General features: G+C 37.6%; 1 protein-coding gene across 4 annotated transcripts in view; it reads right to left on the bottom strand.

Annotated features, from left to right (window-relative positions):
- Positions 1–7,845: 7,845 nt before the first annotated feature.
- PRIM2 (DNA primase subunit 2) overlaps positions 7,846–24,153 on the bottom strand; it is a 328,903-nt gene continuing 312,595 nt past the window's right edge. For 2 of the 4 annotated variants that reach the window (XM_054686809.2, XM_054686811.2), the window contains 2 exons: positions 22,276–22,344; positions 7,846–8,777 (listed from right to left, as the gene is read on the bottom strand). In XM_054686809.2, the coding sequence (XP_054542784.1) occupies positions 8,547–8,777; positions 22,276–22,344 (300 nt within the window). In that variant the 3' untranslated portion in view covers positions 7,846–8,546. The remainder of the gene's footprint in view (positions 8,778–22,275; positions 22,345–24,153) is intronic. The other 2 variants (XM_054686810.2, XM_063812499.1) reach the window with 1 other exon arrangement.

Below are 24,153 nucleotides of genomic sequence, written 5' to 3'. Positions count from 1 at the left end.
ACAAGCTGGAATATAAAAATAATCTTTAGCTGAGTAAGAATTTTCTGTCATTTTTGCATTTAAAGCAAAAGAAGGAAGGGACAAGTAAAATGAATACCTATATAATTTAATATCAAGGTTCAAATAAGAAAGATACTGATTGATTTTTGATGCTTACAATTTTACAATTTTAACTTTTCATTTTACTATCGAAAACCAACAGCTTCTGAGCAACTTTTGAAATTATTATATTACCATTTGAGATTGCAAGAGGAATTTCTTTTTTCAGTCTTCAAAAACAAGTCCTCAGTTTAGAGAAGGAAATTGAGGGTAGTCCATTCCCTTATGTGTTTTCTTTTGAGACACACCCTGCATTATATTTAGCCTCTCTAAAAAGCTTTGAATGTGAACAACTATAGGGTGAGGACTTGTCCCGGAAACTCTTTTTTTTTCTTTTTTTAAATATTTATTATACTTTAAGTTCTAGGGTACATGTGCAAAACGTGTAGGTTTGATACATAGGTATACGTGTGTCATGCTGGTTTGCTGCACCCATCAATTCGTCATTTACATCAGGTATTTCTCCTAATGTTATCCCTCCCCCAGCCCCCCACCCCCCAACAGGCCCCAGTGTCTGATGTTCCCCTCCCTGTGTCAAAGTGTTCCCATCGTTCAATTTCCACCTATGAGTGAGAACATGTGGTGTTTCATTTTCTGTCTTTGTAATATTTTGCTGAGAATGATGGTTTCCAGCTTCATCCATGTCCCTGCAAGGGACATGAACTCATCCATTTTTATGGCTGCGTAGTATTCCATGGTGTATATGTGCCATATTTTCTTAATCCAGTCTATCATTGATGGGCATGTGGGTTGGTTCCAAGTCTTTGCTATTGTGAATAGTGCCGCAATAAACATATGTGTGCATGTGTCTTTAGAGTAGCATGATTTATAATCCTTTGGGTATATACCCAGTAATTGGATTGCTGGGTCAAGTGGTATTTCTAGTTCTAGATCCTTGAGGAATCCTGGCTCTACTTTGCATAGATTATTCCATGATGCCAAGCAAAACACAGTTAGGAGAAATCCTGGTAGTAGAAATTCTTTATAATTCTGAGAGTCTGTAGTTTATTTTTTTATCTGAAGGGCTAAGGGTTTTAGAATTTGTATTCCATAGCATTCTTACCCTTTGATGCATAAAAGTTTATTATAGTTTCCAAACTTTATTTGGATAACCCTATTTCAAACAAAATTTAGTAGAACTTTTGTATAATAATAGCTAACAATTATTTAGAGCTTACCATGTGTCAGACTGTTCACAAAGCATTTGACACTGGCTATCTCATTTCATCTCATACAAATTCTGTGATGTAGGTAATGCTATTATCCCAATTTTACAGACAGAGAAATTGAAGCAAGAGGATTAATTAACTTGCCACATAATAGAAATGAGTTGGTTTAGTTGCGGCCTGCAGTTTGGGCTGTTCAGTCATGGGAGCTGGTCCTAAGGCCCTTGGTGAGAAAACCATGATGAAGAAGGAAGTGCACAGGCCAAGAAGTCACCGTGCTTGATTTGATCAGAGAACTTGTGAGCCAGCTCAGGGAATTTAATCTATTTTTCCCCCCTAGAGACAGGGTCTCACTCTGTCACCTAGCCTGGAGCACAGTGGCTAGATATAGCTCACTGCAGCCTCAAACTCCTAGGTTCAAGCGATCCTCCTGCCTCAGCCTCCTGAGTAGCTGGGTCTATGAGTGCCACCATACCTGGCTAGTTTATTTTTTGTAGAGACAGTCTTACTGTGTTGCCCAGGCTAGTCTCAGGCTCTTGGCCTCAAGTGATCTTCCCACCTTGACCTCCTGAAGTGATGGTGACAGGTGTGAGCCACCATGCCAGGCCTCTCAGAGTCATTTTTAGGGAAAATGCAGATGATTACTATTCTTATCCACTTCCAGAAGTGCCATGGTGGCACCTGATTTGATCTACCTAAAAGTACTTTTTTAAGTGCTTGGAGACTAGGTACCCCACAGGTATCACTTTCACTGGGAGTCATATGTAAACCCACTGACATTTCTATGTTCCAAAGCTCAAGTTGCCTCAGTTCTTCCTTTTTAAGAACAAGCAGTACTCTGTGACACCCTGTGAGCAACTTTTCATACCACAGTATATCCCATACATAGGAAATCCTCCAGTTTCATAGTCGGCAATTCTCCATCTACCCTGCCTGGCTACAAAGGTGTCAAAGGTGTGGCAGTCATAGATCCGTTGACGTGTGTGCTTTTTGCTAAAACTTTGTTTGGTGGGTTCCCCTAGCTCCCACAGTCTACCACATTATAGTGGATATAAGAGGATTACTCCAGGTAAGGGATATTCAGAATGAATGCCCCTGAAATAGGGAGAATCCATGTAGTAGTATAACATTTGTTGGAAGGGTTGGTTATCAAACAACACAAGTGTTTCCATGTGACAGACAGAATTCTGACTGTTGTAGATGTAATAGCAGCTAACAGAATCATCTTGAAGTAGGTGTAATCATTATCCCCTTGTCGTATGAAGCAAATGAAGCATGGAAAATTAAAGAGCTTGCCCAAGTTTTGATTGTAAGTGATGCCTCCAATCTGGGGCCCAGAATCCATTCCACCCCTTCTTTGTAGGTCTTAAAAACAATGAATTTGAGATTCCTAATAAGCAAGTAACCATTCCTGCACTCTACCCATGTTTACTGAGTGCCCAAGAATGTCATGCACGATGCTAAGAACTAGAGACAATGCTAATTATTAGGGATTCAAATATGAAAGTGATATAGTTTCTGTCCTCAAGGACTTTATAGTGTAAGGAAGGGAAACATAAGTAAATGGGTACTATAAAACATAAGGGAAACATAAGTAAATGGATGATTGTAAGTGTAAGTACTGTCATATAGCTATTAAGTATAACATCCATGGCATATGTTAGATGAACTGAAAGGGACAATGAATCTATACAGGGGTCAACAGAGAAGGCTGAAGGAATGTACCTAACCTGAGCCTTAGAGGAGAAACAGTAGTTAGCATGGTGGGGAATGGAAGGGCATTCCAGGCAGGGAGGGTAATATGAGGAAAGAGGGAGTGTGTCGTTGAATGTGCAGGGAAAGTTTGTGCAGAATGGCTAAATCACTGGATTGGATTAGAGTAGGGAGCTGAATGGCAATAGATGGGACTGGAGAGGTAGACGGAACCAGGTCATGGAGGGCCTCATGCACAAAATAATAGGTGTTTGGACTTCCTCATATAGGTAATGGAGAGCCATGTTCAAGACACACACCCAGGGGAAAAGTATTTGGATTAGATTTTGAAGAAGGATATGGGATGGGGTTCAGGGTGGGCAAATGGAGACTAGGCTAGTAAGTTGAGACCATTTCGCTCAGAATGATGAGAGGGCAATCTAATGTAGTACAAGGAAGGAAGGGAGGAGAGGAAACTGTTTAGAACAGGGTTTCTGCACATTTCGGGCCACATATTTCTTTGTTGTGAAGGGCTGTCCTGGGCATTGTAGGGGCACTGTAGGATGTTTAGTAGCATCCTCAGCCTCCATCCACTAGATGCCAAGAGCAGGCCCTCCTCCAGTTGTGATCACCAAAAATGTCTCCTGCATGGCAAAATTACCCCCATTTGAGATCTACTGGTTTAGACACACTGGTATTAAAATAGAATCGATTGGATTTGGATGTATGGAGAACGTGGAAAATCACAGTCAAGGTTAACTGTAGGGTTTCTGTATTGACAAAATAGGTGAGAAATAGATGAGAGAACAGGTTTGATTTTTGAACAAATTAAATTTGAGATACTTGTGGGATATCCTAAAAAGAGATCCAAGAGATAGCTGGATAGATGGATCTGTGCTCAGAGAATTCTCAGCTGGAGATACACATTTGGGGATTATTTGCATATGGATAGAAAAAAATACCATAGGGGTGAATGAGTTCACTCCAGGAGACTCATGAAGTAAGAAGAGAACCAGGCAGGAACTCTATGGACAACCAAGAGTTAAGGGTGATAGAGCATTGTTTAAATCACAGTTTAATTCTTGCCAATGAAAGGGAAAAGAGAAATATGTATCACTATGTCATTTTTAATCAGTAATGAAAACCTTGGTATCCCGTGACTCAAATAGAAGGTAAGATCTCTAAAAAAATGTGTGGGAGTAATCGGGGAAATGTTCACAAGATGGTCAGTCTTAAACTAAATGCAGTATTTGTTGAATTTATTTTTCCCTGTGCTTTCAGTGCAAAACTAAACAAAACCTTAAAAAGCCTCATAGTTTTAGTGTGGTGAATGAATACCTAGAAATGCAAGGTTAAATTGAAAAACCCATGATATATTTATTAGCAGTGTTGTTTCACTACCTTGTCATCAATGTTCAAAAACAGTACTGCAATGGAAAGCTCAAGGGAAATGCAGGAGCTTTATACAAAGACATATTCTTTAGCCTTTGATAAGGTTCTACAGTGATAATTCTGGAAAAAGTAAAATGTCATGAAGCAATGAACAAAAAGAGCTTACAGGATAGAAAGCAAACCAATAACAAGAACTAGTATCATTTTTGGCAGGCAGGTCAGTGAAGTAGGAAGATAATTTCCTACTGGTGACATGATTTCCATGAAGCTAATTGCCTACAATGCCAATTATGGTGAGAAGCCTTAGACTAGGGCAATCGCGACCTGTGAAAAAGGAATTCAATACTGAAAAGACCAGATGCTTTGGGTAAATAAGTGATTACCTGAATATAAGTTAGATACCCTTGTGAGAAACATTAACTCTTCAGGCCAACAACGTACCACCAGAGGTCCACTCCCAAATAACACTCTGTGTCTTCCAAAGGGCCTTACAACCAAACCAGCACACCTATCCAAAACGCAGCTTCCACACACCGTGGCTCTGTGTGTTGAAAGGAAGACAAACCGAATGAAGTTCATAAAATAAATTCCCCATCTCACTCATTTGTCAGAGGGAATATCTGCCAGTATTCTCTGCAATACAGGACTCTGTGCCTACCCGATTTCTACAGGGAGCTCTGGACTGCCTTCCTGATTCCAGCCTCTGTCAACCTTTTCTCTCCCTCCCTTTGCCAACATTAAAAAAGAAGTTAACAAATGGATCTAATTACCACAGTGGTTTGAGGCTTCTCAACGTTTTTTTTTTTTTCCCTTCCAGCTGTAAAGATGTCCTCAGACTGAGCTTCACATTCAGAACTGCTGTCAAACTCTCACTTTTTAAGGGGCACTTAAATTTAATGTCAAGCTGATGCCTGCGGAAGACCTTGATTAAATTTGCAGAGTAGACTCTAACTGAAACAGAACTTTAGAATTGTCTCATTTCACCCTTCAAGCTTAAATCCCAGAAGTTTTCTTCTCTTCTTTGTAAAGAATTACAAAGTTTGCTTGCAAAGACCCTGAGTATCAATAAGACAGCAAAGTGTAACAAGCAAAACACCCTGCATGCTTTTAGAGAGAGAAGAAATCCCTTAGCTTATTAAAATTCTATGTGAATTAAAGATCTTTCCCATTGCTTTATTCCATTCCCAGCTCATTCGAAATCTATAACTATTCACTTTTATGACTCTATAATATTATAAGCAGTCCTAAAAAGTTTACTTAAAACCTTCCTAGTGTTCTTTTATGCACATGGCAATTAAGTTTTGTACTGTATGGACAGAGTGAAAAACATTATGGAAAAACAACCTGAAAGAAATATGACAGAATTTCTCCTAACAATGTCATTGCTTCAACCAGCTACAAATTTCCAACCTAGTGTCTTTCTTTTGCTGTTTCTTCTTTTGTCTTTGATACAATCATACAGCCTCTCTTCCTTGAAGAGATAATAAAAGACTAACAGTTAAAAGATCTGGAAGACTCATAATCTTTTTCACTGGCTACGGTTTTGAAAAGAGGCTGTTGGCTTTTGATTTTTTCTTTTGGGTTCTTTACATCGCCCAATTCAAACAGGTCTGCTCTCAAAGAAAACAAATCAAAATTGTCAAGACCTGTGAAGCATGAAAAATAAATTGCTTTTTCCAACTCCAAAAAGCACCAGAAAAGCATTAATTTTGATCTTCTTTTATAAACCTCTATCCCCTATCCTCTAATCTATAGATTTCACAGAATGTTTATATATTCTTCTGTATAATACAGGAGATCAAACCTTATTATGAATAAATTGAATTGAACCTGTAATACAACTAATATTTAAACTAGTGTTATTTTGGAGTGCAACTAGACACATATAAAACATTCAAGTGAGATGACACAAATTCCTGGGGCTGCCAGTATAAAATAAACAGTGCAGTAAGCTGCATCTACCATGCCGTTAATGACTCTGTCCTTTTAGCTGGTGGGAGCACAGGCTTCATAAAAGAAGGAGAACTTGAAGCAGTAGAAAAAGACAGCCTTGCAAAATGCTGCCAGATACAAAACATTCTATCAGAAAATTTCTCATTGAACTACAGTGGCGAGAGTGCTTCTAATATCTCCCTTCTTTTAACACAACGAATACCTACATTTCTATGCTTGGCTTTCTAAAGCTAACTTAATTCTGTGGTTAAAACAGCTCCAGGTAGCACTTGTTCTTTTTTTTTTTTTTTTTTAAAGGACTTGTGGTTTTGCAGTCCATGGATAAAGTGGTAGGCAATCATCAGATTCCTGTTGAGAATGACAAATGATGAAGGGAGTAGCAGATGGTTTCAGAAGGCAGAGATTCATAGGGGTAATTTGTAGTGGAATAATACTATTTTCTGAACTAGGTAATAATTCACCAAGACAAGTAAAAGTTTAGATAGTATCTCATTTAATTATATGTTGCTAAATATTCCAAGAAATCTTTGACTCAGAAGCCTAAAATGAAAACTCAATTAGTTGTTGACATTTTTAGTTTCTGATGATCTGATCCTGTTTAATCCTTTTCATCGTGATGCAGTTTATCACATGATTAAAAATACGGTGCTGCTAACAGTCTAGTTTTCTGAATACAATGTGCTCTTTTCAATTTAGTTAGTATCTGATTCAAAAGGATAAAAGTATCCCTCTTTACCAGGAAAAGAAGACAGAAATAGACTAATACTTTTCACATATTCCAAGGTAATAGATGAGGAAGAACTATGTTTCAAACAGGGTTTTCTGAGCACCCCAAATCCTATTGGTGAGTGAGTAGAGCCCCGTGAGGAAATCACTATTTAGACGAGGGTATCCACAATGGCACTGCTCCACAAGGCATACGTGCCAGGGATCATCAACTTCACCTTACTCCCTTGACAAACGCAGGCAGAGAGAACAGGGCATTGATCTCGTATGTCTGTAATCATCCACAACATTTATTAAATTCTATTGCTGGCACTGAAAGGAGGGGGTTACTATAAGTATCACTATTCATTGCTGAAGTTTATTAATTTACCAAATCTATTTGGTAATTCACAGCAACTACAGAAGTAATAAGGTATGGAAGTTGGAGGGTAAAATAAACTTTATTTTATATGTACAACCTTCTTGCTTGGTAATTGTCTATTCTTCATGAACCTGTCCCCAGAGTAATGGCAGCAGATAAGACGTGCCATTATTTTACATAATAAAATATCCCTATTATTCCTTAATAAATATAACTGGCTATACTTTATTTTAATTCCCAAGTCACAGTTCACTCAGGAGGGTCTGGTGCCACTCAAAGGTGCCTGATGTAGAATAACCACAAATAGGTCAACTCTTAAAAAAAGGTAAAGAAAAGTTTAAAATCTTCATTAGTGATCAGCAGTGTGTTGGATACTCCAAATTACCATTTTAAAACAACTGAAGTAATATCCAATCTGTTACGACATAAGACTCTCCCAATTATATGCAGACACTGTCATGTACACTTTGATATTTATTAACAAAAATGGTCCAGAAAAGGATTGAGTCAAAATTACAAAGTGATTAAGAGTTAAAACAAAAGTTGTTCTTTATTGTAGTTTCTGGGGGACTTTAACCAGTCCCCAAAGCTGTTTTTATCTCCTAAAATAGGACTTAAATGACATCACTCAAGTGACAGATTTTAATAGAAATTCCTCCTCTTTCCTTCTGTCAAAGCAAAATATAGTGAAAGTCTCTGTTGTTACCTCAAACCTCCTTTCCTAATAAGTGTGCATGCCTGTAGATGGATTGGGATGCAGTGAAGAGAGAAGTTAAACACAAAGGTTAAAAAAAAAAAAAAAGGCCAGGCACAGTGGCTCACAACTGTAATCCCAGCACTCTGGGACACTGAGGTGTGAGGATCGCTTGAGCCCAGGAGTCTGAGATCTGCCTGGGCAACACAGGGAGACCCCTCACCTCTACAAAAAAAAATTGAAAAAAATTAGCTGGATATGAGGTGCACACCTGTGGTCCCAACTACTTGGGAGGCTGAGGTAGGAGGATCACTTGAGCTGGGAAGGTCGAGGCTGCAATCAGCTGTAATTGTGTCACTGCACTAAGCCTTGGTGACAGAGTGAAACCCTTTTTTTTTGACAACAAAGGCAAAATCTTAAAAACAGGAAACAGGCTATTGAGGAAAAATGGTTACAAAACTGCCTAAGAATCTTCACTAAAGTAATCTTCTAGTCCTTCCATATCCATTTCCAGAGAGGAATTTAAAGAGGCCAGAGCAGATGATGCATCCTTGGTTTTCTGGACACCTGGTTTGGGTTGAGGAGTTTCTGGTTGGATAGGTTCCTTCTTTATGTCTTTACCACCATTTAGAATACGTTGGCTCTCACAAAAGAACTGATTAGGATGATTCAAAGAAAAGCCACAATCATCCACCTGTAAAGGAAGGAAATTTATATTGCATTAATACATGGCAAAGCTATAAATATATGAGTTTCAAAAGCTGTTTTAGTACTTGTTTAAAACTTAATACCTGAAACATGGATTCTAGCTGTTTGCATTCTAACACTTAATCAGCTACTTACACCATTTCATTCAAAGAGAGCTTCAACCACTACCCAAACCTAAATGGCTCCCACATTTATATTTCTAGTCTGAGCCTCTGTGTTTGGCTCCAGTTCCCTATCTAGTTTCAGTCCCATATCCAACACCTACTCAACATCTAAGATGGCTCAAAGGCAGCTCAAACCCAACAGGAAACGTATCCTTTCCCCTCTCCCCATCCCATCCTTTGCTCTCAGTGATTGGTATCACCATTCATCCTTGGGGCATACTAGACACCTTTCTCTCACCTCCCCAGCCCCCAACTCCCACCTGCTACCTCCCATCTACACCAAGCCCTCAATTCTGGCAATACCCAAAACATTACCAATTCTGATTGACAATTACGTCAAAACAAAAAATTAGAAAACTATAAAAATATGTTTGGAATACAAACCTGTGTGTGTGTGTGTGTGTGTGTGTGTGTGTGTGTGTGTGTGAATGACATTGTATGTTAGTGAGGCACAGGTTAGGGACCTGTGTGATTCATTATTGTATCCCCAGTTCCAAGCAAAAGGCCTACCACATTGTAGGCCAATAAATATTTGTGGGTTTTTAAGTGATCGTAAAATCATTTTTGATCATTTTGATACTGGTCCCTGATACCACTTGTGTTTTAGAGCTGACTTGTAAGTCTGGCATATGCACTCATTTAGTATGATATAAACTGAAAAAGCAACCTAAATCAATGTAATTCTTCATTCTAATCTTGGCCTTTCCTTGGTCTTTTTACAGAAAATCTCTTCTTGTAAATTTCACTGTGACTGAATACAAACATGCCTGGTTCATAACTTTGTTATTTTTTCTCAAATACTATCATTAAACTTTAATTTTGAGTATCATTTCAAATTATGCACTCTAGTAATCTCTCCTTATATTCAGTTTCACTTTCCACAGTCTCAAATCCCTGCCTTCTCGCCTTCTGCAGTTGGAGTTGACAACAAAAATATCATTTTGCTTGAGTGAGTGACTGTTGGTTTCTTGGGTGGTATTTTCATTTATCAAGTTTTTGGAAACTGAGAAGTTATTCCATTTCTTTTGTTCATCTGTCTTGTATTAACTAATCCTTTTACGTCTCACTCTTCGTACTGAAGTGACTTGCACACTGTAGGTATCTAATAAATATTTGGTGAAGTGAACCCAGAAATAGTGTATACCAGTGATAATTTTGCATATTTAATTAAAGCCTTACTATATAAAAGACTGTGTTATAAACTATTCGCTATTCAGCATACAGGAATACATTTGACTAACTCAAATTTCCAACCCAGTAAGTCATATACTTAAAAACCTCTACCAAGAATGGAGAACTGATGAGGGTCACAGATAAAGGCCTATTACACTCCACAGTAGAGAGAAATTTTGGCTGAGGAGATCAAGGAAGGCTTTGTAAGAGGAGTGCTATTTGAGTTGCATCTGGAAAGATGGAGAGAGTGAAAAGCTGGGATGATGAGGGGAAAGGCAATATTTGCAGCAGGACCACATGAGCAAGGTAAAGAGGGAATGTCCTGGGAAAGCAAATATTAAATAGTTCACATAGCCTACTATGAAAGGCACATACAAGGAGACAATAAGGAATGAGGTTGGAAAGACAGGCAGGGGCCAGCCTGAGAGAGCCTTGAAAATCAGGGTAAGTGGTCAAGACCTAATTCTCTAGGAAACACAGAGTCACCAAAAACCCTTAAAAAGAGACGTGGTATGATTAAAGCTATGTATAATCTTTTAGTAGATTAAAATGAATTGGCCAGGGAAAAAGAGGTTGCTGCCGTGGTCTAGAATGAACCCTACTGGTGGACGGACCAACAGACAGAAACATGAGTCTTTTCTGGTAATACTTATTTAAGCACCCTAGGAATCTCTGATTCTCTTTTGCTAGTTGTTAATACATGTTAGGCTAATTTTATAGTAATTCCAGTGTGTAACAGATGGATAGTATACAGACTGATTTTAAGAGTTATAGATCATTAAGAACAAATTTTTATCTTTGCTTTATTTTTTTAACTTAGCTGCTTGATTTCAAAATGTTTCTGCAATGTTTTATAATTTTTATTAACAATGGAATCATTTATGAACTTTTTTATTACATTCAATTTTCACCCAATTCATTAAAAACTGGGAAATCCAATATAAATTTTGCATTTTGCAATGTGTTTCACAAAAAGTATGTTTATTGTCTAATACATTTTAATCAGAAGGCTTTACAGTTTGTAAAATAGTTTGTAAACAGAGAATCAGAGATTAGAAAGACCTTGGGGAATCCATTAAATTCAATCTCCTCCATGTACAGAGGCCTAAGGAGAATAGATAGTTTATTCAAGGTCATAGAATTAGTAACTGGTTTTGTCTGAATTAAAATTCAGGCCTTCTGACTAGATCATTAGTTGCTCTGAAATCTGTTTTAAGAGATTGTATGCAAAATCATACTGATAATGATATCTCCATTATAAATTTTATTTCTAGAGATAAACTTGGCTACAAAGATTAGAAAAACATAGTTGTATTATTTCATGCAAAAATAACCTAGTATCTTATGCTATAATAATATCTTGGCATTTTCTATACCTCGCTTCAAGTTGTCAGTTAGCAATACATTTATTAGACTTCAGTGTGCACAAAATGGGGTAATCTTTTTAAAGTCTGAGTTTCTCCATCTATGAAATGGAGATAACAGTGTTAGGTCATAGGGTTGCTACGGGAAAAGTAAATAAAAATGAATGTAAAAAAAAGTTGTTCTATGAAATCTAAATAAAATGTTTTTAAAGAGTCAAGAAAAGCAAGTCACTTAAAAAAAAAGGTGAAAGTCACAGAAGGAGAGGGAGAAAGATCCTATTGCTTTGCATATATCAAGTTCCTTTTCTACTTTAAGGAATCCAAACTGGAAATTGCTGATGCTGTATTATGGGTATAGTTTATAAAAGAAAGATAAAATCAAATTCCAAACACTAAACGATACTCAAAAGACCCGGCCCTAACTAATAAATGGCATTTAAATGACTTAACTTTAAGATATAATATTTAAGGTATGTGCATATCATTAATGAATCCTCATTTTAATTAATATTTTTTAAATTATACTTAAAGTTCTGGAGTCCATGTGTAGAATGTGCAGGTTACATAGGCATACACATGCCATGGTGGTTTGCTGCGCCCACCAACCTGTTATCTACATTAGGGACTTCTACTAATGCCATCCCGCCCCTAGCACCACCCCCCCAAACAGGCCCTGGTGTGTGATATTTCCCTCCCTGTGTCCATGTGTTCTCATTGTTCAACTCCCACTTATGAGTGAGAACATGCAGTGTTTGGTTTCTGTTCTTGTGTTAGTTTGCTGAGAATGATGGTTTCCAGCTTCATCCATGTCCCTGCAAAGGACATGAACTCATCCTTTTTAATGGCTTCATAGTATTCCATGTTGTATATGTGCCACATTTTCTTTACCCAGTCTATCATTGGTGGGCATTTGGGTTGGTTCCAAGTCTTTGCTATTGTGAACAATGCCGCAATAAACATACGTGTGCATGTGTCTTTACAGTAGCATGATTTATAATCCTTTGGGTACAACCCAGTAATGGGATTGCTGGGTCAAATGATATTTCTGGTTCTAGATCCTTGAGAAATCGCCACACTGTCTTCCACAATGGTTGAACTAATTTACACTCCCACCAACAGTGTAAAAGCATTCCTATTTCTCCACATCCTCTACAGCATCTGTTGTTTCCTGACTTTTTAATGACCACCATTCTAACTGGCATGAGATGGTATCTCATTGCAGTTTTGATTTGCATTTCTCTGATGACCAGTGATGATGAGCATTTTTTCATATGTTTTTGGCCACATAAATGTCTTCTTTTGCGAAGTGTCTGTTCGTATCCTATGCCCACTTTTTGATGGGATTGTTTGTTTCTTGTAAATTTAAGTTCTTTGTAGATTCTGGATATTAGCCCTTTGTCAGATGGATAGATTGCAAAAATTTTCTCCCATTCTGTAGGTTGCCTGTTCACTCTGATGATAGTTTCTTTTGCGGTGCAAAAGCTCTTTAGTTTAATTAGATCTCATTTATCAATTTTGGTTTTTGTTGCCATTGCTTTTGGTGTTTTAGTCATGAAGTCTTTGCCCATGCCTACGTCCTGATTGGTTTTGCCTAGGTTTTCTTCTAGGGTTTTTATGGTTTTAGGTCTTACGTTTAAGTCTTTAATCCAACTTAATTTTTGTATAAGGTGTAAGGAAGGGGTCCAGTTTCAGTTTTCTGCATATGGCTAGCCAGTTTTTTCAAAACTATTTATTAAATAGAGAATCTTTTCCCCATTGATTGTTTTTGTCAGGTTTGTCAACAATCAGAAGGTTGTAGATCTGTGGCATTATTTCTGAGGCCTCTGTTCTGTTCCATTGGTCTATATATCTGTTTTGGTACCAGTACCATGCTGTTGTGGTTACTGTAGCCTTGTAGTATAGTTTGAAGTCAGGTAGCGTAATGCCTCTAGCGTTGTTTTTTTTTTTTTTTTTTTGCTTAGGATTGTCTTGGCTATGTGGGCTCTTTTTTGGTTCCACTTGAAATTTAAAGTAGTTTTTTCTAATTCTGTGTAGAAATTAGAAATGTAGAAATGGTAGCTTGATAGGGATAGCATTGAATCTGTAAATTACTTTGCGCATTACGGCCATTTTCATGATATTGATTCTTCCTATCCATGAGCATGGAATGTTTTCCCATTTGTTTGTGTCTTCTCTTATTTCCTTGAGCAGTGGTTTGTAGTTCTCCTTCAAGAGGTCCTTCACATCCCTTGGAAGTTGTATTGCTAGGTATTTTATTCTCTTTGTAGCAGTTGTGAATGGCAGTTCACTCATGATTTGGTTCTCTGTCTATTAGTGGTGTATAGGAATGCTTGTGATTTTGCACAGAGATTTTGTATCCTGAGACTTTGCTGAAGTTGCTGATCAGCTTGTGAAGTTTTTGGGCTGAGATAATGGGGTTTTCTAAATGTAAAATCATGTCATCTGCAAACAGAGACAATTTGACTCCCTCTCTTCCTATTTGAATACCCTTTATTTCTTTCTCTTGCCTGATTGCCCTGGCTAGAACTTCCAATGTTGTATTGAATAGGAGTGGTGAGAGAGGGCATCCTTGTCTTGTGCTGGTTTTCAAAGGGAATGCTTCCAGTTTTTGCCCATTCAGTATGATATTGGCTGCGGGTTTGTCAAAAAATAGCTCTTACGATTTTGAGATATGTGCCATCAATACCTAGTTTATTGAGAGTTTTTAGCAGGAAGGGATGTTGAATTTTGTTGAAGGCCTTTTCTGCATCTATTGAGATAATCATGTGGTTTTTGTCATTGGTTCTGTTTATGCACTGGATTATGTTTATTGATTTGTGTATGTTGAACCAGCCTTGCATCCCAGGGATGAAGCTGACTTGATCATGGTAGATAAGCTTTTTGATGTGCTGCTGGATTCAGTTTGCCAGTATTTTATTGAGGATTTTTTGCATCGATGTTCACCAGGGATATTGGCCAGAAATTTTCTTTTTTTGTTGTGTCTCTGCCAGGTTTCAGAATCAGGATGATGCTGGCCTCATAAAATGAGTTAGAGAGGACTCCCTCTTTTTCTGTTGTTTAGAATAGTTTCAGAAAGAATGGTACCAGCTCTGCTTTGTACCTCTGGTGGAATTTGTCTGTGAATCTGTCTGGTTCTGGGCTTTTTTTTGGTTGATAGGCTATTACTGCCTCAATTTCAGAACGTGTTATTAGTCTATTCAGGGATTTGACTTCTTCCTGGTTTAGTCTTGGGAGGGTGTATGTGTCCAGAAATGTATCCATTTCTTCTAAAGTTTCTAGCTTATTTGTGTAGAGGTGTTTACAGTATTCTCTGATGGTAGTTTGTATTTCTGTGGGATCAGTGGTGATATTCCCTTTATCATTTTTTATTGCATCTATTTGATTCTTCTCTCTTTTCTTCTTTGTTAGTCTTGCTAGCAGTCTATCAATTTTGCTGATCTTTTCAAAAAACCAGCTTCTGGATACATTGATTTTTTGAAGGGTTTTTTGTGTCTCTATCTCCTTCAGTTCTGCTCAGATCTTAGTTATTTCTTGCCATCTGCTAGCTTTTGAATTTGTGTGCTCTTGCTTCTCTAGTTCTTTTAATTGTGATGCTAGGGTGTCGACTTTAGATCTTCTTGCTTTCTCTTGTGGGCATTTAGGGCTATAAATTTCCCTCTAAACACTGCCTTGGCTATGTCCCAGAGATTCTGGTATGTTGTGTCTTTGTTCTCAATGGTTTCAAGAACTTATTTATTTCTGCCTTAATTTTATTATTTACCCTGTAGTCATTCAGGAGCAGACTGTTCAGTTTCCATGTAGTTGTGCGGTTTTGAGTGAGTTTCTTAATCTTGAGTTCTAATTTGATTGCACTGTGGTCTGAGAGACTGTTTGTTAAGATTTCCATTCTTTTGCATATGCTGAGGAGTGTTTTACTTCTAATTATGTGGTCAATTTTAGAATAAGCGCAATGTGGTGCTGAGAAGAATGTATATTCTGTTGATTTGGGGTGGAGGGTTCTGTAGATGTCTATTAGGTCCACTTGGTCCAGAGCTGAGTTGAAGTCCAGAATATCCTTGTTAATTTTCTGTCTCGTTGATCTAACATTGACAGTGGGGTGTTAAAGTCTCCCACTATTATTGTGCGGGAGTCTACGTCTCTTTGTACATCTCTAAGAACTTGCTTTATGAATCTGGGCACTCCTGTATTGGGTGTATATATATTTAGGATAGTTAGCTCTTCTTTTTGCATTGATCCCTTTACCATTATGTAATGCCCTTCTCTCTTTTGATCTTTGTTGGTTTTAAGTCTGTTTTATCAGAGACTAGGATTGCAATCCCCGCTTTTTTTTTTTTTTTTTTTTTTTTTTTGCTTTCTGTTTGCTTGGTAAATATTCCTCCATCCCTTTATTTTGAGCCTATGTGTGTCTCTGCCTGTGAAATGGTCTCCTGAATACAGCACACTGATGGGTCTTGACTCTTCATCCAATTTGCCAGTCTGTGTCTTTTAACTGGGGCATTTAGCCTCTTTACATTTCAAATTAATATTGTTATGTGTGAATCTGACCCTGTCCTTATGATGCTAGCTGGTTATTTTGCCCATTCGTTGATGCAATTTCTTTATAGTGTCGACAGTCTTTAGAATTCGATATGTTTTTGCAGTTGCTGGTACCAGTTGTTCCTTTCCATGTTTAGTGCCTCCATTAGGAGCTCTTGTAAGGCAGGCCTAGTGGTGACAAAATCTCTCAGCATTTGCTTGTCTGTAAAGGATTTTATTTCTCCTTCGCTTATGAAGGTTAGTTTGGCTGCATATGAAATTCTGGGTTGAAAATTCTTTTCTTTAAGAATGTTGTATATTGGCTCCCACTCTATTCTGGCTTGAAAATTCTTTTCTTTAAGAATGTTGTATATTGGCTCCCACTCTATTCTGGCTTGTAGGGTTTCTGCAGAGAGATCCGCTGTTAGTCTGATGGGTTTCCCTTTGTGGGTAACCTGACCTTTCTCTCTGGCTGCCCTTAACATTTTTTCCTTCATTTCAACCTTGGTGAATCTGACAATTATGTGTCTTGGGGTTGTTCTTCTTGAGGAGTATCGTTGTGGTGTTCTCTGCATTTCCTGAATTTGAATGTTGGCCTGTCTTGCTAGGTTGGGGAAGTTCTCCTGGATTATATCCTGAAGTGTTTTCCAACTTAGTTCCATTCTCCCAGTGACTTTCAGGTACACCAATCAAACATAGGTTTGGTCTTTTCACATAGTCCCCTATTTCTTGGAGGCTTTGTTCATTCCTTTTCATTCTTTTTTCTCTAATCTCGTCTTCTTGCTTTATTTCATTAAGTTAATCTTCAATCTCTGATATCTGTTCTTCCGCTTGTCAATTTGACTGCGGATACTTGTGTATGCTTCATGAAGTTCTCTTGCTGTGTTATTCAGTTCCATCAGGTCATTTATGTTCTCTAAACTGGTTATTCTAGTTAGCATTTCCTCTAACTTTTTTTCAAGGTTCTTAGCTTCCTTGCATTGGGTTAGAACATGCTCCTTTAGCTCGGAGGAGGTTGTTATTACCCACCTTCTGAAGCCTACTTCTGGCAATTTGTCAAACTCATTCTCCATCCGGTTTTATTCCCTTGCTGGTGAGGAGTTGTGATCCTTTGGAGGAGAAGAGATATTCTGATTTTTGGAATTTTCAGCCTTTTTGCGCTGGTTTCTCCCAGTCTTTGTGGATTTATCTACCTTTGGTCTTTGATGTTGGTGAACTTTGCATGGGGTTTCTGAGTGGATGTCCTTTTCATTGATGTTGAAGGTATTCCTTTCTGTTTGTTAATTTTCCTTCTGACAGTTAGACCCTTCTGCTGCAGGTCTGCTGGAGTTTGTTGGAGGTCCACTCCAGACCCTGTCTGCCTGTGTATCACCAGTGGAGGCTGCAGAACAGCAAAGATTGCGCCCTGTTCCTTCCTCTGGAAGCTTCGTCCCGGAGGGGCACCCACCAGATGCCAGCCGGAGCTCTCCTGTATGAGGTGTCTGTCGGCCCCTGCTGGGAGGTGTCTCCCAGTCAGGAGACATGGTGGTCAGGGACCCACTTGAGGAGGCAGTCCCTTAACAGAGCTCGAATGCTAGGCTGGGAGATCTGCTGCTCTCTTTAGAGCTGGCAGGCAAGAACGTTTAAGTCTGCTGAAGCTGCACCCACAGCTGCCCCTTCCCCCATGTGCTCCATCCCAGGGAGATGGGGATTTTATCTATAAGCCCCTGACTGGGGCTGCTGCCTTTTTTTCAGAGATAATTAATCTTTTTTTATTAACCACTAAAACAGTGGCAAGGGCCTTGAAGTGAGGATTTGTGCCATGGCTCTGTGATGCTGTTTCTCCTTTTTCTTGATCTGCAATTGTCCTTAACTCATTTTGTGAAGCTCTTTGTGATCTACTAAGTTGCTTGATAGCAAAATGAAATGATGAAGTTTCCTTTTTATAGAATTCTATTTTCTTCTAGGATGAGTTCTTTGTGTTCTGTTTCTTTCACTTTCATTTTTAAAGGAAGTGTATATGGCTGTTTCCTTTTGTCTTGTTTAGGAAAATAAACTTAGGGGTTTTTTTTTGTATGTGGGGGGAAGGGGAAGAGTATAAACTAAACAGAATGGAAATCTTCACTTTAAAATTAAATTAGGAAAAGGAATAGAGAAATAGAGGTATCCACATCTAAATCCTCCATTTCACTTATTTCTTCTCAAGTCAGCAGCTATTTCCTTTACTCTGGAAATATTAAGTGAGCATTTTCATGACTTTGTCTACTGTGACTCTTTTGTTTCTTTCCTTGCCTGTTTTCTTTTTTGGTTACTATTGCTGATGTTTTTCTTTGTGGTTGATGATTTTAAAAAATTGTGTTTTGTGAATTATTTTATGTATTGAGATGGGAAAATTCTGTGAAGCATTTGCATTCTACCACACTAGCTTGGTCCTAGTGTTTCAGGTCCAAAGTCCTGTAAAGGACCTGAAACAAATTTAGGAGTCTAGAGGAAGGTGGGTGGAGTGGAGGCCTTTAGAGGATACATTATAAATTTTAGATTTCATCTTAAGAGAAATAGGAAGCCATTGAAGGTTTTAAAAAGCAGGTTCCTGAAATGATCAGATTTCTCTGTTTTAAAGGTCACTCCAGCAGCTGTGTGGAGGAGAAAGAATTGGAATGGGGCATGTGTAGATGCTGGGAAACGAGTTAGGAAGCTACTGCAGTGATCCAAGTGAGATGATGGTGGCTTCTAGTCCAGCATTCTAACTGATATCCATAATGATGACCCTGAGTTATTATAAAAGGGCTTAATTGTATCACATATATCCTGTTTAAGATTGCAGGAAAATGTGTGATAGGTTTTAATAAAATTTCTCTAGAGATTTATATGGTGGGGAAAAATTATGCTCAGCCATTTGGAAAATAAGTACCCACAGTTACTCAGTGTCCAAAGAGGTCTACCTCTGAAAACATTATTTTCTATTAAAATTCTGTGGTTAATCTACACATGACCTAGTGTTTTCATTTATACATGGAACATGCAGAAAGTAAAGAATATACTATTGGTATAAAATTATTTTAAACATTGACCCTAAAAATACAGAGGAAAACAGGTTTCAAGCAGGCCAGCTTTTAACATCTACTAAATAAATCTCTCTCAAACATTTGCTTGGAATCAGCACATTCTGCACACAATGACCTTCACACAAACATGGGTCTCATATTTCTGCCACTGCAAATGTAGATTTTGAAGGAATGAAAGCAATATTGTTTTACCTATGGGATATTTGGGTTTTAATCAAGAGGTTTTGCAATGACAGCTTATAATGAGGCAGCTGGTATTACCAAAAAAGCCATATGGAACTATCATAGTGCTGCTGCAAATGGTATCAATTAACTGGTTTATTTTCAAAACTTCCATTTAAGTAAGTTTGATCACAGAGGCCTTGGGAAAATAAACATAGGATTTTATTTGGGGGAGGGGTAGGATGGCAGAAACCTGACAATAAAAATAGATTCTATTTTTAAATTAAATTAGAAAAAATATAAATGAAGGAGGATATTCACATCTAAAAGTCCACAGTGAGAGATCTAGTGAATACAAACAGCCTTTTTATTTTGTTGATTTAAGTGTGGTTTAAGTTAGACTATTTTTATATGTGAGGGGATTTAGATATATGTCTTTCCAAAATCTTCATTAATCTAAAACAAGTTTTAAAAATTGGCAATAGTGGCAATAGTTGAGGGAATAATCAATAGGAGAGATATTACAAAAGCAGATTTGAGAAATAAAAACCACTCCTTACTTTTTGGTGATTATGCCACAAACTCAATGTTTAAATCTAATTTTCATATCTTATTTTTATAAAAAGAGGTTGGATAATAGACCTCACTTGTGAAAATTCTGAGGCCTCTTAATTAAAAGCATCCACAGATGATTAAAGAACAATAGGAAATTAAAACTCTCAAGCGGAGCAACCAAATTAAAGAATGCAGTCTCCGAGAGAGTGACTCATATAAACCTGGTGTTGCCAAACATTGCTTATCTGGCGAGATTCCTAGTGTGATAAAACTAATGAGATTTTGTTGTTGCTATTTTCTTGATGTTTACTCCTTGAGTTTTGTTTTAAAAAAAGCTTTTAAATAAGAATAATACTTTCAAAAGTTAGGTATAGAAGAATGAGGACAGGACCCACAACAGACTGGGGCTCTAGCTCCAGATCTTCCATTAATAATTACAGTATGTAAGGCAAGTTAGAGTCCCTACCTGTTTACCATGCTATGAAGATAAACAGGAAAATGCCAATTACCTCTGCTGTCATTATCACAAATTTAGTACCAAATATCATAGAACAGTACAGTCATAGTTATGATAACAAGCTTTAGATGAGTTAGACAGCTTGAATTTAAATCTAAGTTCTATCCCCTATAAGTAGTGTGACCCCACACAGATTGTTTAACTTCTCTAAGTTTTATTCATAGACAGGGAAATATACATATAGTATCTTGCTGTCATGTCAATCAAAAGAGCTAATGCATTCAAAAATTTTAGTGCTGTGCCTGGTATACATTAAGGCAGGGGTTCCCAACCCAGTCCGCGGCCCGTTAGGAATTGGGCCTCACAGCAGGAGGTGAGCAGTGGGTGAGTGAGTGGAGCTTCATCTGTATTTACAGCCACTCCCCATCACTTGCATCACTGCCTGAGTTCCACCTCTTGTCAGATCAGCAGTGGCCTTAGATTCTCATGGGGGTGTGAACCCTATTGTGAACCCTGCATGCAAGGGATCTAGGTTGCGTGCTTCTCGTGATTATCTAATGTGCCCTCCCACCAGCCCCTGTTTAACCATGGAAAAATTGTCTTCCATGAAACTGGTCCCTGGTGCCAAAAAGGTTGGGGACCGCTGCATTAAGGGTTCCATAGATATTGGCTGGTATTACTATTATTATTTTAATTATTATTGGTAATATTATAAAATATCTTTTTCCTATGAGATATTTTATCAAGTAAGAAATTCTGCAATTATATAACCATAATAGAAAAACTACTTTGTAACAACCAAATAAAAAACATAAAAATCATTGTAAAACTTTAGCATGGTAGCTGATGATGATTTCAACAAATGCAACTTCCTTTTTGGGAGGGTCATGGATCTTTAATAAATAACATGGACTATGGAAAAATACACATATGTACTTAGAGACAAAATGTTTCAAGAAGTACAAGGATCTCCAAAGTCCGTTCTTGGATGTCTTTCCCAGGTTAGAAATCCAGGCTCAGGATCAGTGGATGCAAACTAGGGGCCAGAGGACTGAATTGGACTTGGAGATGTGTTTTGTTGGCCTGCAGAGGGCCTCACAATTTGTCAGTGTGAATGCCTCTAATAGGGCAAACATGTTTAGTGCACCATAATTCTGCTATACTCTGTGGTACTAATCTCAGGCAGCTTCACTTTTTTGGGCTATATGCCCAATCTCTGTAGGCCTCTGAGTTTGTGACATTGGCTTTACACACTTCAAAATCTATTCTGTGCCAGACTGGGTCATTCCACTCTTACTCTAATAATCAAGCAGGCTTTTTTGTACTAAGGAAGCTGGCAAGATAAAAACCAAACACATTTCCCTGACTCGTGTATAGTTAGGGGTCCACATGCAATCTAGGTTTTGCCATGCAGATAAGTATGAGACTTGGGAAGTGGATTACAGTAACATCAGGTGGCAGCCACAAGTACAAGGATCAGATTTTCTGCATGGAAGATGGCAAGAGCCTTGGTTCTTCTAGGCAGCTGTGGCAAAGATTCCAGATCTAGTCTAGAGGTTGGCAAATCAAGGCCCGTGGGTCAAACTGGGTCTACTACCTAATTTTATCAATAGAGTTCTATTGGATCAACAGTCATACCTGTTCATTTGCATATTTTGTACAGCTGCTTTTGCACTACAACAGTAGAGTTGAGTAGCTGTGACGCAGACCATATGGACCATGAAGCCTACAATTTTTACACTCTGGCTCTTTACAGAAAAACTTTATTGACCCTTGGGCTCATCCCTAGATATGGAGTGGTGGGTGACAGCTGTAGTAAAGATTTTCTCATGATGTAGCTTCTCCTAGTTACAAAATATTCCTGGTTCTGCAGCATCCAAGCTTAGTTGTCTGGTCGTTCAATAAATGCTGTAAGTTACTTAATACCATGCAATCCCCTTTTCTGCTGAAAATAGCTAGAGTGGTTTCCATTGCTGCAACTAAAAACCCTGAATGTGACACAGTAACAAAAGACAAATAATTAGGATATAAAGTTAAAAAAAATACTTACATTGTGTATCATCTCAAAGTATTTTTGACAGGCTACCTGGTAATGTGTCCCCTTTACTAAATCCAAAATCTAAAATGAATGAGGAAAAAGACAAATAAAAATTAGAAATTAAGTTTTCTTCTAAACCACTGTAGCTCACAGCTGTTGGCCTTTTCATAATCTTCATTCCAGACAGGAAATGCAATAAATCATGTAGCATGTTGTACTTCTGCAGCCTGGACACTGTGATAATTCTGACGTTATACAGTAGTGGTTTAGGTCAGCATTAAACCACAGATGACAAGAGATAGTGATCTTTCTGACCTACCAACTGTACATTTTTGTAACTTTACCTCAACAGCAAGATGAAAATGGATCCTGGTATGATGACTTTGACAGTTATTGTCAGAACATCGTATTGCAACATCTCTCCAAAAACTGTAGATAGAAATCTAGTAATCTAATGGTTGGTGCATGAAGCAATCAAGTATACTATTTAGATATTTATTTTCCACATCAATGGTTTATACAGATACAGCATAAAATACTGCTGTGTGCCCATCAGGAAAATTTAATGTAAACCCTTTTGGACAAGTATCTGTGAAGAGGGAATGCTTTTACCTTCAGTCAGATTTGTCCTTTTTGAAATGAAGTTATTTCTAGCAAAGCTCAGCAGAATATGAGAGTGAATAGCGTATTCTGAACACCTATTAGGAACATCATCCTATCTTTTGTAAATACAATTTGCTTTCCAATTCTACTTCATGTAATCTCTTCAGAGCGGTGCAAACTCCCATCCTTATCAGCAGACAGCAATGCCAGTTGAAATTTGTAAAGTTTCATTGCCTCCCCCAAGCCCTCAAATAAATAAAACACATATTTGGCCTATTTATCAAATGCAGTAAAATGCTGGAATTAAGAGATAACCTCAAATGAATGGAAACATAATTCTGGAGAAATGTTAATTTCTATTCCTTTTTTATGTTTTAAAAGGCTGATCTTCCTGTCACAAAAAGAAATGAACATGGGGTCTCAAATTCTTGCTATCCTCATTATTGAATATAGCTTAATGTCATTTGAGAGATACACACAAAAAAATTACAGTTACAGAACAGGCATTATACAATACTGACAAGAATGTGCTTCAAAAATTGCTTTTCTGATTGTCTTATAGATTACATTTCTGAATTTTGTGTCACCTTTTATTAAATCATATATGAAAGACCTGTATAAACGCCACCCAACCACAGAGGCCAGGTTTCTGCCAGTCTGCCTATCTGGCCTGTCTACTTTTCTTGAATTATTAGAGCAAAATATAAAAAATCAACTTAAAATGAGACTTTTTTCATTTTTAAATTTATTCTGCAAGTTTTCCAAGTAACGCTAACACTGAGTTCATGTTGTCTGATGCTCTTCACACACATTTTCAAATTGGGATGAGATAAACTTGCAAATAATTACTGACAAACATCTATAATAATATATTAATATCTGAATTAGAATTTTGGAGAAGTGAAGACTTCAAACATAAATTTAAGCTTTAGATGATCCCATAAATTACCTGAAGAAGAAATGGATTCACAGAAATAAAAAAGCTCAACCATATAAAAAGTAAATATGTAACATGATATACATACATACATACAATCTAGTATGTATATGTTTGGGAAACATGCTATGAAGAAATAATAAATCATATTAATAAAAATTTTAGTTGGGTAATCCACACATGTAAAAAACTTACTAAAGAAAACTGACATAAAAGCCACAGAATGTGAGAAAAACAGATGTATTGCAAATTTTAGGTTCAATTTTTAGGGTCCATAAAAAAATTAAATTTAAATTAATCACACTACAATCTTCCCCTGACCTGACCCCACTCGCAGAGAGGGCTCTTCC

The sequence above is a fragment of the Pan troglodytes genome, chromosome 5 (genome assembly GCF_028858775.2).
Source record: "Pan troglodytes isolate AG18354 chromosome 5, NHGRI_mPanTro3-v2.0_pri, whole genome shotgun sequence".
Lineage (NCBI taxonomy): Eukaryota > Metazoa > Chordata > Mammalia > Primates > Hominidae > Pan > Pan troglodytes.
Note: the sequence above shows the minus strand (reverse complement) of the source record. Positions and strands in the feature narration are given on the sequence as shown.